The 27819-nt window shown below is 35.0% G+C and overlaps 1 protein-coding gene across 1 annotated transcript in view; it reads right to left on the bottom strand.

Moving 5' to 3' along the window:
* Positions 1-27819, bottom strand: part of ADGRL2 (adhesion G protein-coupled receptor L2) — a 277155-nt gene that overhangs the window by 29661 nt on the left and 219675 nt on the right. Inside the window, exons 6-13 of the mRNA XM_015572119.1 lie at positions 23748-23759; positions 22012-22812; positions 14535-14828; positions 13891-13994; positions 12817-13002; positions 11953-11991; positions 8902-9085; positions 1-122 (exon numbers count right to left, since the gene is read on the bottom strand). The exon at positions 1-122 is cut by the window's left edge and continues 1 nt beyond it. Coding sequence (XP_015427605.1) covers positions 1-122; positions 8902-9085; positions 11953-11991; positions 12817-13002; positions 13891-13994; positions 14535-14828; positions 22012-22812; positions 23748-23759 — 1742 coding nt within the window. The remainder of the gene's footprint in view (positions 123-8901; positions 9086-11952; positions 11992-12816; positions 13003-13890; positions 13995-14534; positions 14829-22011; positions 22813-23747; positions 23760-27819) is intronic.

Below are 27819 nucleotides of genomic sequence, written 5' to 3'. Positions count from 1 at the left end.
CCTGCTGTTCTGTTTGACAGTGTTTGCAGAGAGCTGGATTGAGCTGCCTGCTCCTTTGATGCCCAGAGGAAATTTGAAGTCCTGAACTTGTCCTTCTGTACTGAGAACTGCAACTTCCAGGACTGCATGAGGCAAGGGAATAAAGGAGGAGGAGTAAGGGGGCATTCTTTAAACTACAAAGAGCAAATGATAATTGCGTGAAAACCACTGTTTCTTTTTATCTACTTACAAAACTTTACTGTTAGAGCTCAACAAAATATGAACCAAATTATTCTAAGAAGTTCTTATGCCTTGACTACTCTGAAAAATTTCATATAATCTTTTTGATGTATTTCATATATTTCATATAAGCATTTTATTCTAGGTTTATATTTTTTGTCATGAATTAATTCTAAACTTTTAGCCTATGAGTAGTATATGAATTCATAATACAAAACTTTCAGTGTTTTATTTAAATGATTAAACAAAACTATATCAAAATGATACCTTGGCTCTTTATGTTAAGTAAATTTTCAATGGTTATTTGCTTGCCAAGGGTAAAACCATGAAGTATAAATTTGAATGTCTTTATTGTATGTATACATCTATTTACATGTATAAGATATGTTTTAATACAGAAGACTCCACAGGTCAGTTTTGCAGTAATAGATTTTTCTCTAATTTCTAAAAGTGGTAAGACCAGCTAAGTTTACTTATGAGAAAATGCCTAGCATATTAAAACTCCCCATTAATTTTCACTAGTAACTATCAATCTGTACATATTTAAGTTGGTCAAAATAGGCTCTAAGTGTCAAATCTGGCCTGCTATCTGCTTTTGGAAATAAAGTTTTATTGGAACACGGCCTGCTTCCATATTGTCTTATGGCTGCTTTGGTGCTACAATGCCAGTTAAATATTTGCAACTTAGACCACATGGACTGAAAAGCCTAAAATATATACTATTTGGGCTTTCACAGTAAAAGTTTGCCAACTAAGGATAACACATACTCTAAATAATTCAATAAATAAAGTTCATATATATTTTTCCTAAGTACACCCTCTCTAATGGTGTATATCCTTGCATAGCTATTTCTATACTTGGATACCAGGTAAACACGTATGTACACATACACACATACAACGATGCATTTACTCCCTTTCTTTTTACAAAATGGGCTTATGCCATTATAGAGTAACTCTTGAATACTAATTTTTTTACTTTTTATCTGCCACACCTTTGTTTTGTAAAATACATATAGATTTATTTATAAATATAAAATTATAATGCTGGGAGATTTTTATAAGTTATCAGACCACATGTCAAGCATCTAAAATACAAGTTTATAATGAGAGTCATATAACTCCTAGAAGTCTATCAGCTTAAGAGATAGGCTGAAATACTTATTTTATTGATCCATGCTTAGAAAGATTAAGCTGATGAGCAGGTGAATGATCTCTCCTCGTATCAGATCCCATGTGTGCGGGTAAGGGGTTAAGGGAGAAAGAAGAGTGACAAAAATATGCATCTAATATATACCTCTCTTTTCCTTTCACTGAAAGGCACTCAATTATTCTCAAAACAAGATGGAAGACAGGATGAAAAAAGGAAATAATCTTGAGTTTCATGAAATGTTACAAATACAGATATATATGCACAGAGTTAATTTCATTCAACAGATATTTACTTATTAGAGTTTAAAAATTACATCTATTAAATATATAGATGCAAAAGTATTTAGTAAGTTTATACATACTTTAAGTACAACATCCTGAACAAACTGAGTTTAATTCAAAAAGTCTTCCAGAAATCAATGCATTAGAAAATATATCAATGGCCCGACTGGAGGGGCTCAGTGGTTGAGAGCATCCGACCTATGAACCAGGAGGTCATGGTTGGATTCTTAGGCAGGGCACATGCCCTGGTTGCAGGCTCGAACCCCAGTGGGGGGCATGCCAGAGGCAGCCAATCAGTGATTTCACTCCATTAATGTTTCTATATCTCTCTCCCTCGTCCTTCCTCTCTGAAATCAATAAAAATATATGTAAAAAAAGAAACTATAGTAATGTAATTTACCAAATTAAGATAAAGCAGAAAGAATTAAACACATTCCAATACTCACTCAATATAAGAAATCTTTACAAAATAATAGGAATAAAATAATTTCTTGCTCAGATAAAGGCTTTGGTATCAGATAAAGGGTATCTTTTTAAACTTAGAGCAAACAACGGTGAAAAGCTCCGGAAGCATTCCTTTTAAAGTCAGGATGATCCCTGTCACAGGTCTGATTTAGCACTGTACTAAAAGAAGAGCTAATGCAACAATTCAAGAAAAACAAAAGCTACAAAGACTGGAAGGAAAAAGCAAATTGTTATTATTTACAGGAAATATAATTAACAACATACTAATCTTGAGGGAGACTCCATATACTCTGAGAAGTAAAAGAATTTGGCAAGACTATAGCCAGCAAAATTAACTGTGGTCCTATAGACTAAGCAACAATTAGAATATGTAATTTTAGAAAAATTAAAGTTAATAAAATTTTATTTTAATTACAATAAAAATAAATAGTGTAGTTCCCAAGGACTTAACCTAATAAGAGAAAAGTACAAGATATTAATGGGAAAAACACAGAACTTTATTAAAAGATCTAATAACAAATGAAGGATTTTTTATGGTCTTACTTGGGATAACACAATAAATCTGTGACACTTCTTTTAAAATCTATCTATAAACTCAGTCTAATTCTAATAAAAATTCCAACAAGATTTTTTTGAGTAGCAATAACTTGACAATCTGATTTTAAATTTCACGTGGGGGAGCCATGCCAAAAGCAGGCAAGGCAATTAATGCTTCACAGAACAGAACTGAAGGAACTCACCAGATAGTAATATTACTGAAACAAAACCAAAGCAACGCCTAACACATACTCCTAACATGAACATAAACTTGATATATGACTGAGATATCATTACAAACCAATAGGGAAAGGAATGGATTATGCAACTACAAATACAAGTATTGAACAATTGATTATCCATATGGAGAACGTAATCAAATTAGTTAACTCCTACATACATAAACAAAAGTTAATTTTAGGTGGATTAAAAGCATAATTGTAAAAAAGGAAAGTATTATGATTTCCAAAGAAAATACAAGATCTTTATAACTGTAGAGAAGATTTTCTTGAGCAAAACACCAAAAAGAAAATACTTCTTAAAAAGATCTCAGAAACACGGCCCTAAAAGAATGGATAATAAATTTTACTTCATTATTCTGTAAAACAAAAGAAATCATAAACAAAGTAAAAAAGAGAAGGCATCAATAAAAAATAAATATTTGCAAACCAGTGTTCAGAATGCATTATTCACAGAGAAAAAGGTATACAGGAAAAACTTGTAAACAAATTTACTGGAGAGAAAACAAAAAACAACAACAATAAATGCAGTAAGTAGTCAAAGAACTGCAATTAAAACAATAATGTGATCAAGTCAAACCTATTAAAATGACAAAGTTTATGTTGATAATATAGTGTTAACAAAGACAGTGGCTGGGAATACTGGTATTATAGGTGAAAATGTAAAATGGTAAAACTATAATTTGACAGTATTTAGTAAAGTTGATGATGGGCATGCTCTAAGACTCAAAATTTCTACTTCTAAGTCTATATGTACATATATATCTGGAAGGCATACATATGAACAAGAAGACACAAAAACTTTCACTGAAGTTTTCCTACAGTACTAGGAAAAACACATAAGCCACTGAAGTATCTATCATTGGCACAATTAAATAATAGTGAAGTCTTCTTATATCAGATGAATGCACTAAAGATGCATGTATTAACATACATAAACATGAAAATTATCATAGTAGAGAAAAATTACTCAATTACATTTGTAGTGTGAAATCTTAACTTAAAAAACAAAAAGTAACTGTTAAATGTACATTTCCCATAGAGCAAAAAGATTTTTAAAAAAGCTTACCAATGTTAACAGGTAATTTAAAGATGATGGTTACTTCATTCTTGATCTGATCAAGAAGGAGGAGACCCAGGATTGTTTATAATATTATCTACTTCTGTATGCTTGAAATAATATATGCTTTGTTCAATAGATCTCCTGAAATTGAATCCACTTGATTCATAGGAGAGCCTCACTCACAACCAATGCTGTCGATAGGATTTTAATATATTTCTCTGTCCTATTTTTATAATTCATCGCAGAGTATTTACTGCGATGAGAGGAGAAGGGGAGTAAAGTGAGAGAGCATACAGGGAGAACTACTGCTTCTGCCAGGTGACCCATCACATTGTAGACTCCATCACCCTGAGTCCCAGGGTAAACATAACTTGGAGCCCACAGATGACAGGGAGCAGCACCAAAGCCCAGCCTGCAATAGTGATGCAACATGATGGGTATAATCCTTTGTTGTTGTGAGCTGCTGTGACTTTGGGGGTTTTGTTACTGCAATGTAACTAAGCTTACACTGACATAAAATCATGCAGGCTGCTAAGCCCATTGGAGAATAAATGATTGATAGTAAATTTTATAATGGGTGAATTAGGCTGATAATACTAAAACACCTATCGATGGCAAGATACAAAGACAAGCAAACATATGCCTCTTGAATAGGATGCAATAGAAAGTTCTGGGGGGAAGGGGGAAGATAAGACTTACATCTGACCTGATCAAGTCTCCTGATATAATTTTCAGTATATATCATTCATGATAAAATGATATAGGATGAAATAAGCCAAGTCCAGAATGTGGGGTATTTTACAGAACAAATTATCTGGTCAGTTTCTTCAACAAAAATGAAAATGGTTTTAAAAAATAACTGTATGGATAAGTGGCTTTTAATTAAAAGATACTAAATCATTGTATCAATTAAATGTCTGACATGAACTTTTTTGAATCCTGGTTTAAAAATTAAGGTATTAAGTATTAACAAATTTATGTGAATCAAGTAAATTTAAGCACATGTTTGTTATCTTTTGAAGCTATTTTTCTTAAATTTTAAAGTATAAAAATGACATTGTGTTTTCTTGGAAAAAAGTATAGGATATTTACCAATGTATTTAAAGTAATAATAATATGATGTTAAGATATGCTTTGAAATAATAACAATGACAAGAATAAGTGAAACAGGATTAGCTTAGATGTTGAATAAAAAACTGCTTCTCTCAAGATATCATTAAGAAAAATTTTTAAAAATGACATACTGAGGGAAAACTTTCAGAGTACATACACTTGACAAAAGATTTGTATCAAGAATATATAAAGAATCTTTGTAACTTATTACTACGAAGACCAACAATCTAATTAAAAATGAGCAAAATACATGAACAGACACTTCACAAAAAGATGTATGAGAGGCCAATAAGCGCACTTGAAAAGTTGAACAGTTATCAATAAAATATAACTTAGCAATCATACAAATGCAAAATAAAGCCAAAATGAAATCCTACTAGACTAAACTTAAAAAGACATTTGAGAAGACAATCCTAAATGTTGGTGAAAATGTGGGGCAACTGGAACGTTCATTGCCGTTAAGAGTAAAAAATGGTACAATGACTTGGAAAAGAGCAGCTCTAATAAAATTGCAGTCAAAAAGTGGAAATGACCTAATTGTCTAACAAGTGAGTTAATATTCAACTAGTGGTATGTCCTTATAATTAAACTAGAGACCCGGTGCATGAAATTCGTGCACTGTGTGTGTGTGTGTGTGTCTTCAGAAATTTTCAGGGAGCTTGTGAAGTCTCTTCTATGAGGTATAGCGTGCGTGTGTGTGTGTGTGTGTGTGTGTGTGTGTGTGTGTGTGGTGGGGGTATTGTCCCTCAGCCCAGCCTGCACCCTCTCCAATCTGGGACCCCTTGAGGATGTCCGAATGCCCATTTAGGCGCGATCCTGGTGTGATCGGGCCAAACGGGCAGTCGGACATCCCTTTCACAATCCAAGACTGCTAGCTCCCAACCGCTCGCCTGCCTGCCTGCCTGATTGCCCCTAACCACTTCTGCCTGCCAGCCTGATCACCCCCTAACCACTCCCCTGCCAGCCTGATTGACACCTAACTGCTCCCCTGCTGGCCCAATCACCCCAACTGTCTGCCCCTGCCGACCCGGTCACCCCCAACTGCTCTCCCCTGCCGGCCCCATTGCCCCAACTGGCCTCCCCGGCAGGCCATCTTGTGTCCACATGGGGGCGGCCATCTTGTGTGTTGGCGTGATGGTCAATTTGCATACTGGCCATTACTAATTAACATATCAGGACTAATTAGCATATCCCTCTCTTATTGTGTTGGAGTGATGGTCAATTTGCATACAAGTCATGACTAATTAGCATATCCAGTCTTGACTGTGAGGGTGTCATGACCAATTTGCATATTACCCTTTTATTAGTATAGATACTACTCGGCGGCAATGAAAAGGATGGAATTACTGATGCTCACACCAACATGGGTGAATCTCAAAAACATTATTCTACATAAAAGATCAAAATCATATATTATATGATTCCATTAAACTAAAGGTCCAGAAAAAGCAAAACTATAGTGACAGAAAACAGATCAGTGGTTGTCTGGAGCTAGGGATACCAGGAGACTGACTGGAAAAGAGCATAAAGAACCCTTTTAGGTTGGTAGAAATGCTGACCATGCTGTTAGTTAGGTGGGTGTACATTTATTAAAAGTCATCGAACTGTACAGCTGTTCTTATTGTATATAAGATAAGATATAACTGAAAGTTGACTTTTAAAAGCTATACCAGATGTAATTATGGCATTTTTATAAAGTTATACATAAGGGTAAACCATACAATAAAGTAAATTAAGGACTGAAGGAGAAATCACTAAGGAGAAAAAACAAATTGTTTTAATAACCAAAGACTTTGTAACCATATTCTAAATGTAGGTAAGAGCATCAAGAGAGTGAGAACATAAAAGGATAATGGGCCATTTTAGTCCTCTAAAATGAGAATAAGTTGAATGTATTCCTCATACTAACTCATGTATAATATTTGTCACAAAATTCTTTTATCTCAGAAATAAAAAGACATACTATATTAGAATATGTAAAATGACTTTCACAGTGATAATTACTTGGGTAATCTATCTATCTATCTATCTATCTATCTATATGTATGTATACACACACACACACACACAGTAAGTTCAGGGTATTGTTTTTGAAAAGTCAAACATTACATTATATACTATAAGAATCTCTACCCATAATGTTCCTCTTTAAATAAAAACAATTTTTTAAGTATAAAGCATACTTCTTTAGAGCTCTAAAAAACAAAGGTATTGGGAAAAATATATTACTAAACACTTAAATCTTCAGACTATGTATCAAATTGAGATAAAACTATCTGGGACATATAATAAGAGTTATCTGCATTATTCGAGGCTAATGGGAGCACAGATTATCAACCTGACCTGTCAGATTTTCTGGCACTCTAGGGAGGAGCATAAGAAGGAAATTTTAGTTTTGGGGTTTTTTCTTTTTGTTTTAAATATAGCCTTTAGAAGACTCAGAAAAAAACAAACCGAGGTCATAACATTTTCCATGACTCATCCTCTAAGATGATCAAGTCTACACTCCTTTATCCTTACAAGTACATCACTGGAAACATTTGAGAAGACTCATTTAAGGTATATCTTAGGAATTTCATTAGACTAGTAAATAAATTAACCTTAGAAATAATAAAAGCTTTAGAGAGGGGAGCTTTATTCACTCTGTATTATTACTAAGGCTATGGTAGGTACCATTTTCCTTATGACTGGTCTCCCAGATCATGTCAGGCCAAATTATTTTAATTTAATTTAATTTGAAGTTACTGAGTTGTTTATCACTCTAAAACCTCACAGTAAATAAAAACATGATTTTAATAATACTTTATTTCTCTCTAGAAATTCATTTATTTAAATCAAGTTCAAGTTTTGAATTTAAATCCAAGTATCACAATCTGATTAATGCCTATTTCTTCTATATACTTTACATTACTACATTTTCTAATATAAAGTCCCATGATTTAGACAGACACAATTAGGTAATGAGATAGGGCATTCCAGATAGCAAAACTTCATTTAATATCCACTGTTCCAGATATATATTCCTTTGGTAAAAGATTAGTCATGATCCCTTCTGGTTTTTTTTTATATTTATGCTTGGAAAACTTCTTTACTTTATTTACTAAGGGATACTACAAAACTTTATCTAAGCTCAAACTCACTAAATGAGCAACACTTCTAAATCAGTCAAACCTAAATTTATGTTACTGTACTTCTTTCAAGTGTCACAAGTTAATCCCTGCCTCTTGTTGCCAGCCTTCAAATCCTAAATCATGCTTCAAACTATCGGCAGCTATTTTGCAATCTATGAAGCAGGGATATTCTACTGTATGGAAGATGTAGCTCACTGATCACATTTTCACCTGAAGGCAGTTGTGATTAATATAAACATTTGGCTCACACTGTTTGCCTAAAATATTTGACTGGGATAACACATTCCAGAAAGTAATTTAAATACATTAGGAACATAATATATGAAATGGAAAAGCGTTTGCCACAGTTCCACAGCAAGCACTTCCATTACTTAAGCAATCCATATTCAGGCATTTAAGTACTCTAACACATTTTTCCTTTAATGATTTTTCAGTGGGGAATAAATACAACACACACACACACACACACACACACACACACACACACACGACACCAACTTTTAAAAGATATATGAAAGGTGTTGGCTTCTGAATTAAGTTTATGAAATGTGATCAATAATATCTCTTGTTAACAGACAAAAATATTTCCACAGAAGAGACGCTGGCCACTGGGAAAATAACAGATTCAGAATGGAGACATCATTACCTTAAACATCTACCTTCTAAATCAAAGATTAAGCCTGACCGCAGGTTCACTTACCAATATTTTCGGTAGGCATTGAGACTCTGGTTGGTTCTACCAGATTGTCAGCCAGGACAAAAGCCCCTTCTTCCAGCGTATCCAGTAACATCGTTGCAGTATGCGCTTGTTCAGAAGAATTCATGTGTTTCCACGATTCCAAAGCTTCAGGTTTCAGAAGGTTGTCCACTGTGTCAACAATTGCCTGCATCCATTAGAAAACCATCATTCGTTTGGACTGCTTGTAGTACCACAGTGATTTTTCAACCACTGACTAGTGACAATTGTAATATTTATCTGTCATGATGACTTACTCTAATTTCAAGATGGAAGAACACCTGGACAACATATATCTGGTCAACTTGTAACATATCTGACTATTTCAGAATAGGACTGACTGAGGATTAGTAGACTACTATTTGATTATAAAGAGTACGTGTAAAAAGATGGCTTTTCTGTTTATCTAATCATCTCAGTTGTTGAAAAGAAATAGAGTCAGCTCTTAACCTAAGGTATTCCTCTTACATGCATAGCCACTCCTATTTATAACCTCAAGGCTGGAATGTTCTAAAGAGCAAACACTGATGCCTCTGGAGTAGCCTAATAGTTATGCTTGGAAAGTAAGACATATTATTTTTTGGAACATGAACTCAAATTTAATAACTAAAATTGTGCCTTATAACAATATCTGCTTGTTACCATTGGGACAAAAAAACAAGATGATTTCAAATTTTGTAAATTATCTGTGAACATAATTCACTCTTCTAATTCCCTGTCCAGCTAAAAAAAAACACACACACAAAAAAAACCCCACTTGAGAGTATACCTTAATTCATAAACAAGGATCTGTTTCAGAAGGAATCAATAAAGCAATCAAAATATGTAAAGCCTATACTAATAATATAATGGAAACAGAAAGGCAGGATAAATCCTTCATAAGCATCCAACTTGTAAATATGCACACATGTAGGTTTCATTTACTGTTACCCAAAATAACATTAAATAAAAATATAACCCAGTCAGTTAAGCAACTGAAGGCGGGCTTTTGTACTGATAGTTCCTGTAGCACTACACTAACTATAGCTTGGCTAGCTGAAATCACTAAGTTTATTTATTCTACCCAATTTACCTAGTCCTAATGTGTCATTAGGCCATATCTAAACTGTTTTGATTTACTGGCAATCACAGATGGAAAAAGAACACAGACTGTACAAAGAACACCACCAAAAACTGCTAGTTTGAGGTGCTGTCTTAAAATGAGCAGGGGGAAAGGCTGTTTGAGGCTACTGTCAGAGCAAGATTAATTAGCTTAATCCGTCTTAATATCCTCGTTCTGTCTGCCTTGTGAGCCACCACAACCTTCCTGGCAGGTGAAGATACTGCCAAGGGACGTCAAAGGCTTTTTTCTTTCTCTAATGGAAGATAGAATACTCAAAATGCTCACATTGATACTACTGCAGCCATTAACTAGAGTGGGACGGAAATCGGTCTGCTGAGGCCAGATTCATTAGTCACCAGAAATACAGGCTGAAGCCTCTAATCTAAGTTACAAATGAATCCTCTGTCACAAAGCAGGAAACCGCTTCATTTGCATAGTGTAAGTCGGCTTCTGATTGGTAATTTAAGGAGTTTTATTAGTCTTATCTGAACAGAGAAAAGTCATTTGTGACATGTTGAAAATGATACTGGTCAGAAATTAAGGCCATGCTGAAATTTACTATGTCTACACTGGTGGCATGACTTTATGAATCTGAAACACTCCTTATTTATTACCATTAGTACTTTTCTCGTGGAATCAAAATGATCATTAGTCTCATCCTATTCCTGAAGTAGTCTCTCCCTGCCAAAGAAAAAAAGCTATTCTCTTCCCACTGAAATGTATGTCCTGGGCAACATCCCAATTATTACATTTCACACATTAACTAATAACTTTAAGGTGAACTGAAACTTCAGTATGACAAATTCTATACTCTTTAGCAGTTATTTCTTTGTCCTGGTTAAAAAGGCTAAAGAGGGGCTTTCAGAATATTACTACCTGAAAACAGACTTTCCCACCACCTTTTCTTATAAAGTTCAAAGATCTTTATAAGAAACTTAGTAAGTTTATTAGTAACAAGTCTACTAGTAACTTGTGGGATGCCATCCTTTTTTCCAGACCTTGCCAAAAAATAGAAGCCACAGCTTTCGAATAACCTCTGTTCTAGAAAACTTCTAAGTTCTTTGTTGTGTTGTCACATATATAAGAATAGGTTTGATTTATTAGTAATATGGTCCTCAGATAAGCAAGATTAGAAAGTAACTCACACCCCCCAAAAAAAGAACACTTAAAATTCAGAATGAAACAAAAATGCAATATGGCATTATTATTTTGACCTATCACACAGAACTAGCATGGCATATTTCTACTGTTAGCCTCACTCAGCATTTTTCCTATTACTTGGATTTGCCCGGAGAAAAACTGGCTGGAACAGACAAGGATTCTCAGCCAAATGGTGGCTTTCTGTTCCGATCAGCCTGAGAAATACCAACATATAACACATGTCGATAGCACAGTCACATTATTCATATATCATTTCTAGTAACCCTTCCCGATATCAACTTGGTTCTAGAAATGACTCTGAAAAATTTCAGGACAAAGCCTATTTTATTTAAGAGTATCCCACAGATAAGAAAGCAGTGACTTTTTCATGCACATACATTATGACTGTACAGTCTTTGATAGGATAAACTGCCAAGGCTGTATCATAGCTGTGTTACTACACAAGTTGTTTTTTCATCCACAGAGATGACAGCCGAAAACAAGGAGACTATATAATTAGTTTCCAATTCAGGGGGCATTTCATTAAAATTCTTGTACATTTGGATAAACTGGAAAAACAGCAAAAATTATAAAAAATTATTTGCTTATTCTGAGAGTAATATACCTGTGAGAAGCCAACATTTGTACAGCTGATATGGGGCACATTATATAATTATCAAAGACTGAAATACATTGGATCATGCAGCAAGATGATAAAGCGTGGCAAGTAGCTGAAGGAGGGAGAAAGCAGGGTGACAGCACAGGAGAGATACCTTAAGGTAAGCCCTGCATGTCTTCTCTCGTTTTTGGAGCTTTTTAGTAAAAGAAAAGAAAATCACAGGTTAGACTTTAACTGTTGAAAACGAGGAAAGAAGAAATCCTCAAAAATTTAACTGGTGCTCCTGAGCTCAGATTTTATTGGCACCAGACACTTCTGGATTCCGTGGGTCTGCGCTGACTGCCAAAATAGTGCACTTACAGGTTTTAACTGTAAGTTACTAAGTACACTAATCCAAAGTATCTTGATAAAACTAGAGACAAAATATGTGGTCAAAAAAAATGACTATTTTTTTCCACCCTATAAAACCATGTTAGCCACAGATTGTGGATTCATATGAATCTCATCGAAACACTTTTTATAGTATGGTTAAAATAACCATTACATTTTTGGCATGCTATGAAAAATTAATAGTACTATTACACTTTACTCCTAGCGAGGGAAAACTTGTTCTTCTTCCCAAAACCTGCCACTAAGAACAGTATTTCAGTGGCTAACATTCCTCTTCCTGTCACAATTGTGTTGCAACCCTAAGAGTATACAAAGTATGTGTTCTAGAACACAGTCTCTACACAGAATCTCTCCAAGTGCACTGAATGCATTCTAAAGTGAGACCACTGACCAGAAACAGGCAGGTGAAGTCTGCCAACAGCTAAGGTCACTCCTCAGATAATTAACTTTTTATTGTTGTTATTACTGCTCCTTTCGCAACTATCGTTCTTCCTTGGGACATGAACCAGAGAAGTTTCATTTTTAAGTATATGTCCAAGGGGCCAGAAGTTTGGCAGTCAACTGCTATTAGGATCCAGAGCTGCCATACACAATGCCTAATTGAATAGAACAGAAAATGCCTACTTACCTTGTTATAACTCCGTCCAGCTGAATCTTTTTCGCTAGGTTTCAGTTCCTGCAGCTGTGCATCAAGAATGTCCACCAACTGCTCCATCAATCTCACTGAAGAACTCACATCCCCAGCAAACACCGGCCCTTTGGTATGTTTAGCCAGTTCATTGGCAAGACTAGCGGCGTTTTCTCCACTTCTAATCTGAAACGCCAATTTATAGTATCTCAGTAAGATTTCTTGTTCTGTTCGTGGCTTCCTGTTCTTCTCCTGAGCATCTTCGCTGTGGTGAAAAACTTACTTACAAATGTGTCAAAATCTGCAACTAATTGAGAGCAATAACGTTCTCTTTATTTCAGATGATGAAAGGTTCTTAGATCCTCAGCACACAAAAGAAATTCTTAACCAGACATTTAAAAGAAACAAAAGGAGGGTGGGTGGGGGTGGGGGAAGAAAACCAGAAATCCTTTGCGAAAGTTTCAGATAGCTCTCTCATTTCACTGCAACCATTTTAAACTGTTATTTCAGAATCATTTATTTATCCCAATGATCCAGAAATTTAAATCAGAACATAATCAGTAGGACACTGAGGGTTATTATCTACTGCTTGCACTTCACAAAGGTAGATGGGAAAGGAGAAACTAAAATGTTACTGTATTCCACTATAATGTAAAATATTTTTACTTATATTCTACTGTAAATATTTTTACTCATTCTATCATAATCATCTGTGATATAAACATCTGCTCACATTCTGTGGATTCAGTTGCAAACATAATGATATTTGATTTATTAGGCCAATGCACTATTTGTCTTACAAACATCAAAAGGAGCAGAACTAACTAAATATGATTGAAATTAAGCAAGTATGTACTCATTAAAAAGCTTAACAAAGAAAACAGCATGCCTCAAAACATATGTAACTTTGAATAAATAGTTTACAGACAGAGCTGTGCGTAATTTTTTTTTTTTTACTTTTATACTGAACAAAGAGTCATGAAGCTGGTTTTAGCATACAAAGCTAAGTTATTTATGTTACAAGTTAAAGCCCTGAATCACCAATATGTATCATATTAAAAGGTTCCAACCAACCTTCTGAGCCAGCTGATTCACCCAGTGTGAGGTACAGTTGCTAAGATCAGGGCCCTTAGGGTTCCATGTTCCAGTGGAAGCCATGCAGAGATACGAGGCAGTTCCTATAGCAGATGTAGAAAACAACAGTGAAATTGAAACCATTTTTCTGCACGCATTCGGGAAATCAGCTATGATGATCCTACCCAGCATGCTCAATGTTGAATAAATGCTAATGGAAGGAGTTGACAATTATTGACAAAAAAAAGTAGGGTAAAATGCGGTCTATAAACAGTAAATATAAAGTCAGCATAGAAATATCAGACATTTCCAACAAACAACAAAGAGCCCTTGATTTTCTTGGGACTCATCCAAAATGATACTTGTAATGAAAAAGGCAGCTGTAAGGAATGCTCACTAGGATCCATGGGCAAAGATCTCAGGCTTGACCTAAAACTTTAAGAGGGAGAGGTAATTAAGGATCTGACCTTCAGTGATTTTTTTTTTTACAGTTGTCTGCAGATGCTGTATTACTAAAGGAACAAGAATAATAACGTTTGCTACTGTAAATACATCCTTCCTCAAGTAAAAATCATTTCAGTGCAATTCAGAATCTACCCTAAAGTAAAATTTCAAACATATCTCTAATATTTTACAGGAAATACCTCTTGTTCCCTTGGGACATGGCCGTTCAACCATCGCTCCCCTGTGGGTCTGAGGCCACCATATGCCCCTGGCATCTAATGCTTCGCAGAATCTCTCTGGCAGGGGAAAAATATTTGTGACGGGAGGAATTTTGGTTGTAGAAACTGCTGGAGGTGGTTTTGTCCCTTTGCTTCCTTCCTGGGACCCAGCTACAGTTGTGCTCATGGGGCCTTTCGGTGAAGTAGTGCTTGTGGTTGACACTGTGGTTTTGAACAGCTCAGCTGAAGAAGTTATTGTCACAGCTGTGGTAGGCACTATGGAAAAAAAGATGAGCATGTTAATCTCAAACACGCACATTCACGTACAGGCACACACGTGCGTACGCATGCACTCACAAAAGCCCACTCATCCAACTACCCCACGACCAACAAGATGAGCATTACTGAGAACATCAGCAGTAGGGAAGAAAAATAAACCTTTTCAGTTATTCCAATTTATTCATATTGTTGGCTAAGTGGACGCAGTTTAGGCCTTATGAGAGATTTTACTGTATGACTCTAGTTGTGTTAGGTTTACTTCTCAATGAAATATTTGACAAGATAGCTTAAGTATAATTTCATCATATATCATGTAACAGGAAACGGGACAGTTTTATATAAAGTTTCAAAGTGCAAATGCACTGTCACTACTAAATGACTTAGAAAAAGTGTTTTCTTGTATAAATCCATACTCTATAAAGAGTATCAACAAAAGGCTGACCAATTACATATAAATGGGACAACAGAAAATTCAGTCACCCACTCTGCATCTTGTAGGAACATAAATATGGTGACATCTTTCTACCCAGCAGCCAATCTTGCTTGAGAGATTTTTGAGCATGCCTGATCAGACCCAAATGGAAGATAAGTTTGGTATGTGGCTGTATTTTAGTAAGGACACATCTAAGGCTTTAGTTCTTTTGAAAACATAGGTATGAAAAAACAACTAGTCTGGCAAGAGAAATGAAATCTCTCATCAAAATAACAGGTTAGATCAATTCATGCCTAATTCAAAACCAAATGTCATTGCATTCCACTGTATCTTACTGACTGTCAACAGGAACTAAAGGAACAACAGTTACACATTTAAAAGTAAAAATTTACAAAGAAGTTTTTTAAAAGGATATTTTTTACTTCCAACATTACTTTCAGACTATGAAATCTAGTAGGTTAAAAAATTAATGGAGCTTATGTGTCACAATAGTAAAAAGTTTGTCAGTAAAACTTTAATACTATCTTTGAAATCTATTAGGTGATCACACTAAAATTTTATCAACATTTATAGTTACTGGCTCTTATAAGGTTTTAAGATAATGCTTAAATTTAAATTGTTTAGAGCACAGCAAATTAAAACTATTTTTTCAAATAATCTTATAAAAATTAACTTATTTTGTGTTTATCTATACATAAGAAACAAACTAGAACATTAACACTTATTAGAAAACTTATTATTACCTTGTTTAGTATTTTAAGCTCGGGTCAATATATAGTTGTTTATACAATTCTGGTACTAGGGACAGAGTATGCTAAGTTTATCAGAGACACTTGTTTCTAGACCTTTAGCAGGGACAAATTTCCTGTTACCAAGAAGTTCACTACACACTTTCCATACCTTTTTTCCCTTCTATAACAAGACAAACTTCTTTTAAACATATGTCTTGTTTCCAGGGCATCATGTATTGACCATGAGAGATGCCTGTGTACATTAGTCAAACATCAGCAGTGGCAGGAACCTATTCAAACCCGTCTATCTTTTTCTGCAAAGCACTTGCCTGGCATCTTGTTAAGCCTCTGTAATTTTCTTTTGATTACAATGCAGCCAGGCTTTCAGTGCTTTCTCAATTAACATTTGTCAAAAGCACTACGATCTTTTGCAGAAGTGTCCAATGTCTGCTGCTGGATCCAATTTTAAAGGGGAGTGGAGAATAGGAGCAAAAAGAGAGCAGGGCAGAGTAAAGTGGTTGCATGCTACACTATCTTACGTCTCCCTCAACACTGTACTAATTAGGGCATATTTCATCACCAAAATACGTATCAGCAATACTACAATTAGTGATCTGAAAGATTCATAACATCCGAGTGGAGGTAGGTAATAAAATGACCTCTATTAAAATGTATAAAATTCCACGCAACATTCTATATCCTGTTTCCATGTGTCTTTTGATAATTTTCGTACCTTTTTACTTTTTGTTCATCAAAAGAAGGTAGTTCAAAGGAAATCAACACATTATCAAAGGCAAATCACTAAAATATTGGGACATCGTGAAAATAAACATGAAAGTAAACTTCAAGTGGCAAAATTAAACCTTTTAGGAGGACTTACTAGAATTTCTGGGATTTTTCAAGGACAAAGTTTAGCAACTTCAAGGAAAGTAATTTTTTGTAAGGTTGAAGTTAGAAATGCTGAGGCATTTCTAAAGATGAATATTTCTTTCCACAGGTGAAGACAGGGCATCAGATAATGATACAAGCTTACACTTATTCAGCATTTATGTACCAGACACTATGCTAATCAGCCTTCAAGGATCATCCGATCACCTCAGTTAATCCGTACCACAACCCCAATGAAGTAGGACTATGATTATCTTCCTTTTAAAGATGTGGGAACTGAGCCATAGAGAAGTTTAAACAGTTTGTTCAAGGTCACTTGTCCATACCCTTAAATGTCATGATCTTAACTTTTCTAGGTAAAAGATTTTCACAGACGCTGGGAAAGCATGGCATCTGCCCTTATTTTGGAGCATGTACCTGACACTGTGCTCTGTGTAAATCTCTAAAAGAAGAAAATATGTGGGGAGGATAGTGTAAGATACTGGAGCAATAGACTACAAAGTTTCATACTGAAATTCATGTGGCAAGAGGTTCAAAGCTCTAGAATAGCCTACAAATGATAGCAGAAAACAAGGCAAACTTCATGCCCAGCTGCTGCTGCAGAAACCTGTTCAAACCCGTCTACCTAATCCAAACCCTAATATACAGAGCTTCATCCCAGTTATTGGGATGCCACAGCAAGACCTGAACTGATGTAGCATTCTGCCTACTGTTATCATTTGAGAGACCTAGAAATGGTGCCAATAAAATGCTAATAAACATACTTAATAGGAACCCATGAAGATTTTGACAAGCACATATAGAATGGTTCAATGTATTACGGTGGTGTCTACTAAGGACTTGCTATTTATCACTGGCTTTTTCCTGCATGAAAAGATTTAAGGACAATACCCCTTTAAGCGAAGGGGAGCATTTCCATCATCTAGGTCCAAGAACTAACCCATGATTCACAGTAGGAACTCCAGCTAGCGTGAGTCTATACCCCGGTAAGGCAATACTAATGCATTCATTAAATTTACCCTATTTAATGTTTAAAAACAGTGGGCATCTTTATTTGAGAGCATCCATTATCAGTGGGAAGATGTTTCAAGAAATATGCATTTTATGCTAAACACTTCCTAAAAAAATAATAAACCTAACTCTCTTGATAAAAATTTCCCCTCATATTATTGAAGTGTCGTACTTCATAATTAGAGTAATTATTCAAGAGCTGTCAAAACCCAAGACACAATATTTTTTTGATAACATTTAGGATATCAAATTTGCAGTCAGATTATGTAAATATACAGCAATTCAGATTAGGAAACAGAAAAGAGTTAAAATAAGACTGAAATGGGATTTTCCTAAGCCCACGTTAGGGAGGAGGAAGGTGAAAGGAAAAACAGACCTAGTTTAGGTAAATGGAGCAAATGAACTATGCAGAGATCACAGAAAGCTAAAACTCAAAGAAAAGAAAAAGAGGAAAGATTTATTCAAAAACCATGATCACGACAAAGAAATAATATAAGTATACTGTGAGAAACAACAGAGCTTGGATTTATAAATGGGAAAAAGTACTGAAGCTAATACACTGTGAAGCAGTCCACAATGAAAAATGAAAGGAATGAATAATTTTGCAGCACAATGTATGCCTTGGTGACACACATCGTGGCAAACCCAGTATATAAGACTGAATTTCAGCCAAGCCAGTCAATCACTGCTTTGTAGGACAGGTAAAGACCTGATCTCTCACTGCTCTGTCCCATCCGTTTCTCGGATCTTGCTTCTGGAAAGCTGACAGTGGCTTATTGGTTTGACCTAAATTTATGGGCCAGAACAGTTCTGCAAGGCCCCATTCAGCTATCAGCACACATCTTGGATGAGAGAGACTGGAGGCTCTCTAAAAGCATATAAAGATAAATTATAAAAATAGAGACTAACAGAATATGATTCAAACAGCAGCAAGAAAAATGTAGGTCAGATAAAACTTTTTACCACTAAGGGTTTTTTAAAGGGCCAATATGAATTTTGACTTTCTGGAAATATTTAAGAATGGCTATTTTGGATAACAAAACACAGTTGTAGGAACACAGGTACCAAATGTGTCTAAGCTTCTCATTTTCAATGCTGGTAACTGCTCTTTCTAAAAAGTATCTAAATTATCAGACTTTTTCATCTGAAATGGATCAATATGTTCACTAGAATATAAGCCACGTGTAAAAATAATATTACTCATCTTGTATTCACTGAGTATTTTTTGTGACAAGTAGACGGGGCAATCAATTAGTCTCTATTAACAATCTTTCAGGTGTTGCCTCATGATGAATTTACATTTTTAAAAAATTATTTTCTTATTTTTCTAATGGAGAGAAGAGATTTACTACCACACAACACAAATGGAACAGCTCTGAGGGCAGTACAGGTTCCAAAAAAGGTCACCACAAGTATCAATACAATGCCAAATTTTGTCAATTCCTGTCATGTGCCTTTTACAAACCTATAGGATAAAGGGGAAGCATGGTCCTAGCTTTTAGGGAAAAAAAAATGAAGATTTCATTGCAGAGCATGTGACAACAGTCATTAATGCTATCATTTTTTTTTTATATTTTATTGAGATTTTACAGAGAGGAAAGGAGAGAGAGATAGAAAGTTAGAAACATCGATGAAAGAGAAACATCGACCAGCTGCCTCCTGCACACTCCCCACTGGGGATGTGCCCGCAACCAAGGTACATGCCCTTTACCGGAATCGAACCTGGGACCTTTCAGTCCGCAGGCTGACGCTCTATCCACTGAGCCAAACCGGTTTCGGCTAATGCTATCATTTTAAGCCAAAAAATTCTAGACATACATTAATTAGAGAAAAAGGGGCCTTGTACTAAGTCAATGTCATTTTTGCTCTTATGAATAAAAATCACAACACAAATTTTGTTATTCTGTGACTCAAAAATTCAACTGCAAAATAAATAAATAAAAACCCTGGTGGAGAAATTGAGACATCAAAGGGCACATGATAATTCAGGCATATAGAGCTCACAAGAACCTTTGCCATTAACAGCTTGTATTCCATTTATAATGTGAGCAAATGTGTTGGGTAGCCCCTGCCTTTCTACATAACTATTTGCATCAGTCTGTTATTGTAAGTATGATAGCAAATAGCCTGTAAGGAATATTTCTTGTCCCAGTTCCAACAATCATTGAATCAGACAGCCATTTGATGCAGATTTCAAAGCACTGTGACGCAAATCTCACCTTCTAGTACAAAAGACACCTTCACACAATTAACTGATGTCTCATTTAAACTGGTATTTGAAAAACTGATTCTCAGCAAACCTTATATCTTACTAGAGGCCTGGTGCACGACATTCATGCACTGGGGATGTGGGGAGGGGGTCCCTCAGTCTGGCCTGCACCCTCTAGCAGTCTGGGACCCCTTGGGGGATATCCACCTGCCGACTTAGGCCTGCTCCCTGGGCCTAAGCTGGCAGTTGGGCATCCCCTGAGGAGTCCTTAGCGCTGCCGCAGAGGTGAGAGAGGCTCCTGCCACCATTCTGTGCTTGCCAGCTGTGAGCCCGGGAGGGGGGTAGCGGGGAGCAGCTCCTGCATTGAGTGTCTGCCCCCTGGTGATTATAGCAACTGGTCATTACACTGTTTGGTCGATTTGCATATTAGTCTTTCATTATATAGGATATGAGGTCTGACTTTCCTAAACTAAAAAACAAAGCCTTAAAGTTATTAATCTTTTTCCTACAAATCACTTGCATGTACAGAAATTCTCTGAACCAGCACTGCTGAAGTTAAAAATGTAAGTTAAATGTAGGACTGGATCTCAAGTCGGTGTTTCTACCAGGAATCAGGAACTTGGGCTTTAGCAAACATTACCATCCACTCAATATCATGAATCATATTAATATCTTGAATAGTATCAGTTTTGAAAGTGTAAGGACTATGTGTGCAATGTTATGTGTATATCAGTATATAATAATAAAAAGAGTATATCACAACAACAAAAGTTAAATAAAAGACTATGACTTCTGTTTTTGAGGTTCTGATCCCATAACAATATTTAGAACTTAGTATATCCTTAACCATGTGGGGTATATATGTAATTATGTGGATATGTACTGCTTTAATAGAAGAAAAAATTATTCATTTCTGATCCACCTTGAAGAGTTTGATTTAATCACTCCAAAGACAGTCTGGCTCCTAAAATTTTGAAGTTACTCAATAATGTGAGAACTCCAATTAACTCAGTAAACTGAACCATTAATTCAGAACTTTAATACACAAATATTGTTCAAATAGAAGACTCATAATTAGTGCAAGCTCTATAACTTTTATCGTGAGGATGAGGTAATCTTGTTTTAATAAAATATTCATTTAATTCAACCTAAAAAATTGTTTCCCACAGAATTCAATTCACTTGATAAACTGAAGTATATTTCCCAAGATTTAGCTTTATTTCCTGAAGAATGAACCTCCACAAGGTTACCTGAAGGTAACACATAAAAATACTGGCAGATAACATCTTTATACAATATCACTTGGAACCATGTAATGTTTTGTCCATGGTGACAGTTGAAGTCACAGAAATATTGACTTAAAACCGTTACTAATTTACCAGGAAATAAAAATGGATAATTTTTACATGATCTAGGAAGCTACTGGATGACTCCCTCTCCTGCACAGAGAGCAGACTTCAAAACACTCACTTATGCCTGGAGTTGTACATCAAGCCTCGCAATTCTCCTGGGACTTCCTAACACTTATTCCCTTTACCCACTGGCGCCAAGAAGTTAAAAGGTCTGCACATAGATTGTAATCAATTCAGAAGTCAGGGAGGAAAAAAAACAAAGCTAACAGGTTTGTTTGTAGCTGGTATTATATTTTTAGCAGTGCCCAATGAGGCTACATAATTTTCTGAAGCCAACATTTAAGCGAAGAAATTGGAGGTAAGGAGGGGGAAAGGACGGAGGATGGACTAAAATAAAACTAAAATGTATATACTATGAAATAACTTTAAATGCGACATTATTCTTTGTGCTTTAACTATGAAAAGGGGGAGAAAATAAATGGGAAAAATTAAAAAGTCTTTTACAAATATGCTGTTCACAAAAGACATATCTACATTAGCAAGCAAACATTCTCACCTTGGGCAGGATCAGGTGGACCAAACTCCAGAGAATATCGTAGAATGAAGTTATTGTTCCACACGTACAGTTGGTTATCTCTGGGATTGTAATCCACTGCAGCGATATACTGGTACTGGTTGGGGAAGGGGACATCTACATATTCTCCTCGGTTTAATCGGGTATTGTAGATGTAGTCAATGGCGTTCTTGCCTGTTTCACTCTCATTGTCTTGATAAACTGACCTGACCACGTACAGGACTCCGCAGATCATAAAAGCATTCGATGCAGCACGTTTGTCGTACACAGTCTCCCACGTTGCTTCAAATCGCAGAGTGTATGGATTCAGTTGGCTAATAACTATCATTCCATTGTTCTGTTCCGTGGCATAGATGACCCATAAGCCATTTTCATCAACTGCTAGGTCGATATCAGTCTTTCCTCCCCATCTATACGGTGAGGTATCATGGTAGTTGGCATAGTTAATTATGGCCTCTCCACTCTTAATTCTAGTCCTCAAATCAAATTTCACAATATTCCTCGTTCTTTCTTTGTTAAAGAAGACAGCACCATCATATACCACAAATCCAGTACCATCTACTCGATTTGGAAGTTTGTATGTTGTTGTTTGGCGACTGTTTTGGAAATCTTCTATAGAAGCATATTCTATTAAAGTATCGGTACGATAGGGAGTCCAGGGCATGAAATAAATTTTATCTGCGGCCTGAAGAGGGTCCTTGCACCAAGCACCTGCCTTTTGCTCAGCTTCATATATACATGGCGAGTCCACAATTGCTTTCAAGGTCCCAGGGCACACAAAAACTAGCAGTCACAGAGAAAAGACAAGAATTAAGCCAAGTTAAAAAAAATTACATAGGTAAACACAACTTTTAAGGATCATAAATCAAAAGAAAAAAAAATCATTTTAATTAACATTCTGTTTTTCCAAAGTGTATCCTTAAAACAAAGTACTGCCCTTCTTCCCTCAAGTTCCCATAATCAATGCACCAGCACACAGAGTGGTTGGGGCTTGTTTTCATACATATGAGCTACGTTTAAGACCATTCATAATTGAGCAAAGCATTTACATTTTTGCTACGTGTTTTTATTTGATAATATGGTAATTTATTCTTTAAAACTTGAAGCGTTAGTGCACAACGGTGTACAAAATACTTTAAACCAAACTTCCCTGGCCCACTTATGAGCCCCCAAACCCTACCCTTCCTTGGCCCACCTATGAGCCCGCAAAACCCCAAAGCAAAATAAACAAAATAGAACAAAAAAACCCAATGTGAAGCCTTGTTTAGAACTTTTACAGAAGTTAGACTGAAAACAAAGGCGCTTCGATTGAAGAAACAAATATTCGGAAAATGCAATTAGGAGCAGAGAAAAGTAAATACAAGGAAAGCAGTGATGAAGCAACCAGGATACCCTGTAACCATGGCATGCTATGGAGAGGGTTCTGGAAACCAGGCAAGATGGCACTTTAATAATAAAATATCCAAGGGTGTCAGAAAAAAGAGATAAAGGGTGAAAAAGGACAGTTCCCCCTCGCCGACTTCAGAATTTTTATTCCATCACCAGATTTAGCAGTCACATAATCTCATTGTTAATAGTCGACTTCTTTAGGAGGTGCACTTATGAGATCCTGCTGATTACTTTAATGTCAGGAGTATTGCAGGGGAAGGGAAGGGAGGAGGTAACATCCATAAGGCACATAACAGGGAGCTGGGGTTCAGACTGTATACGTTATTTACCTTTTTGCTCCACTTCTATTTTAAGCATCGGAAGAAAAATAAAAAGAGTGCAAGGAAAAAAGAAAAAAGATTAAAATAAATTGACTATTAGTCTAAGACTGAATTCGTAATAGATGCTAAATATAGGAAGAATAAGAGCTGCACTACTTTGGATAAAGAGAAACACACAACAGGAAAACCTAGCAGGAGAAAGATTCTAAAGTTACATAAAAAAACATGGATCAATCATTTTAATAGATTAGGGAGGCAATACAAATATGTTGGCATGTTGCTTCACTTAGTGTACCTGAATAAATAATGAAATTCTTCACTAATGCATGGCATACATACTCTTGCCTTTGCAAAGTCACTCAGCATTCTTATCAAGTTTTACTTTTGTATGTACGCTATAGACACAAATGCATGCATAGGTGTATCATGACCATATATCCTATCATGTGAATTCAAATTACATTGACTAAAATGAGGTTAAGCATAATAACAGCAAAATATAGTTATAAAAAATGACAACTCAATTTTGGAGCTTAGGTCAAATTTAATGAATGTAGATATTGCTCCATTTTAACATTTTTCAAATATGTTTATATATCACGAAATATATAATTATGCATCTCAATACATGTTGTAACTGTTTTTCCATTATTTTCTATTTCTACAAATATGCATCTGAACCATAAAAAAACAATGCCTCCTTTACAGGAATATACAAATTTACCCCATCTATCCCAATAGGGATTTTGAAGGGTGGGATATGGTAATGCATTTCTTTTCCACTAATTATTAGTAAATTTAAGTATAAAAATTATATTATACTCCATAATATATAATTCTTATCAAATTCTCTATAACGCATATCTCAAGTTGTAATATTAAGACTATTAAAAAAAAAGTAAGCAAAATACATACAAGGAAAAAGCAAGCACAGTAGGCAAGGAGAAAAAGGAAGAAAGAATTATGGTTAGCTCATTATGACATTGTCTACCATCATTAATTTACACAGAAAGCAAGCTCGCATGCAACAACAATCATACCAAGCATTCAAAGCAAATACCTTGACTCCACAGACCCCAGAAAAGGTAAATGCTTTCATAAAACAAACCTGATTAGTACAGTGATAAGCGAAAAAAATCCTCCCTCCAAGAAGTTTAAAGAAATGGATTATGCAGTTAAAGAAGGCTGCTACATGACATTCTTATTGGTAAATAGTATTCTAATAATTACAAACCACAAAGCACTATTTTAGATTGTATGTAGGCTTTGAAGTATGTTGCCTGAATTTCATAACGTGTTCAGATTAATGTCTCTGCTGCTGCTGCTTCCCTTATTAAAATGCATTAGGGTGTGCTAGGACTTTATCTCCAAACTGATTACTCAAAGATACTGTAGTTGCACATTTCAAGATGTCTCAACTTGACTAATTTCTTAAACTTATAATAATTCAAGATTAAATACTGACCTCCTGAAATACCTTATGGAGAAACGTCACACTAATATTTTTGGCATAAAAATAGCATACTCCTTCCACATTAAGCTACCACCCCCCAACCCCATCCAACTTGGTGTATTTAACTACTTTCAGGAAACATACTTGCTCTATAATGTGTAATTCTGACTGCATCCGGTAAAAAGAAGAAATTAAGTGTTATTGACATGAAAAACTTTTTATAAACCACTAGTCCTAAAATTACTCCTCAGTGAAGAACAATATTATACCTGCTTGGAATCAATAACGAAGGGCGTGGTGGGAAAATGAGGATAAGAGAAATCATTAGTGTTGTGACTGTTCAGACTTATATTTTTATACGGTTATATTCTTTTAGAAAAGGAGGATTTTACTGAAATAAATCAATTACATTGAAAGGATGGGAATAATACACTTTAAAATATGTTACATACTTAAAATAGAACTTAAAACAAGTTCAATAAAGGATGTAGAAAGTTATTTCATTTTCTATTAATTGAAAATGGAAGAGTTTTATTATTAGATAAATTAAACTGACAGTGCAGTTACTGAGTAAAATATTAAATAGGGAGGCTTTGTTTGTAATTTAACCGATATACTTATATTAAAAAAATAAAATGGGTATAGGTTGCATCTAATTTATAATTCTGATGAAAATGAGAATATCCAAAGATAAAGATAAAAAAATAACTAAATAAAATCTTTGGTGATTAATGAATCAAATAAGATATGGATATTTAAAACAAATGTCCTTACATTATAATTTTTTTAATACATTATAATTTTTATGAAAATCCAAAGCACAAGTATATGCTTTGGTACATCAAATTGGTACATTAAAATTCCTCAACCCAGAATAATACAAAATCACAATAAAATTAATGAAATTGGCATTAATTAGCATCTTCACATGCCTAATATATATGCAACTTGTCTTGAGACTGTGTGAATTAATTCATAATATTATGTTTACTATTCTATAGACCAAACAAACATAAATACATGGCCCACTAACATCAGTGGAGGACTACATGGATATGGAACAAAAGAAATTTACCCAAGCAAACTAACGCCTATATACTCTGTAACTTAAGTGACACACTATTTCATTTTGAATAATCTCATGTTTACTCGTTAATAATGACTTAGTTAACAGTAATGGTTATTTTTTCATCAAATAAAACTTGTAGCTAAAATTATGAAATCACTTTTATAATTCAGTGATAATCTGAAACAATGTAACACAAAAATCAATGCCAAATTCTGCCTACAGAATATGAATTTCCAATCTGATTTTCTCCTTTATCCTACAAGATCCTTATGAATTATTTTAAACAACTACATTTAATTACTAACACTTCTGTTAAGGATAAAGAATGCCCTGTGTACATATATTTTTGACATAGACATTATCTAGGAAGGATTATATGTCAGATATTAATACATATGCCTGTCTGTAAACATGCAAAATAAAACAAACAGGTTTTCTAATGTGTTGAGTAAATTATTGAACTTTCAGAAGCATGAAAAATTTTCTGAATAGCTTTTTAAAGAGGAGAGAATAGTATGGGATATATAAGCTCCTGGAGAATTTGCTCTGGATAAAAACTGCCATAAAGCAAGATGGTAAGGAACACATAATGAATATTACCTAATGGTGACAATTTTTACTGACTAACTATAGTGTAAAGGTTATGCAAATAGTACAAGTACAAGTACAAAAACACTACTAAAACAAGGAGAAAATAAAAGTTACAGGCTTAAAATAAAAGCAAGTGTGAAGGATGGGTACTATGAACAGAACCATAAAGAAACAAAAGAAACAAAATAGAGAACAATCTAAAAAGATCAGAACAATCTAAAAAGATCCTTTGATTTATATTTTCATATTAGAAAAAACCATGCAATTGATAGTGTGTCACTACTTTACGGTATATAGAAGTTATAATTACATCAATTCTTTAGCAAGAAATGGTTTTTAAAAAGCCACAGACTTATTTCTGCCTTGTGCAAACTTCTAGAAAGGTAACAGCAAATTAATTCCCATGTTTTATTTAAAGGACAAAAACTAAAAAGAACCAATACTTCTCTGAGGATAGCTAATTGCAAGTTTAGTGCACAATGTAAAATAGTTCTGGAGAACTGAAAAAGTAAAATTTTGAAAGTTAGAAGTTCCAGAAGATATCCACTTTTCCCTGTCTGACACAGCGCAAGAAATAACTTCAGTCTGAAAATAACATTTGCTTCACTCTGCTCTTGGTCTACAGACTAGGGTATGGAAACAGGCTCCAGAAAGAAACAATTCTTAGCAGCTCTGACTGACCCCACTGTTTGGGGATGGATGTTGTATTCCTTTTCTAATGTGAAGACAGAAACCATGCTAAATTCAAGTGAACGTAACTTTATGGAACAAAATTTTGGTTAGCTTAAAAGAATAGAGTGTTCTTCTAGTGGCACAGGAGAATGAGTATGTGAGCCACCAACACTACACACGGGAGAAATGACATCAAGATCAGTACACTCAGTGTGGGCTTCCAATCCTACAAATGGTATAGAAAATACTGAAAACATAAAAAGCATCCATTTCACAGTAACACAGGCACAGAGCAG

Source organism: Myotis davidii, unplaced genomic scaffold (genome assembly GCF_000327345.1).
Source record: "Myotis davidii unplaced genomic scaffold, ASM32734v1 scaffold162, whole genome shotgun sequence".
Lineage (NCBI taxonomy): Eukaryota > Metazoa > Chordata > Mammalia > Chiroptera > Vespertilionidae > Myotis > Myotis davidii.
The sequence above is the reverse complement of the archived record's forward strand: the minus strand, read 5'-3'. Positions and strand labels throughout refer to the sequence as shown.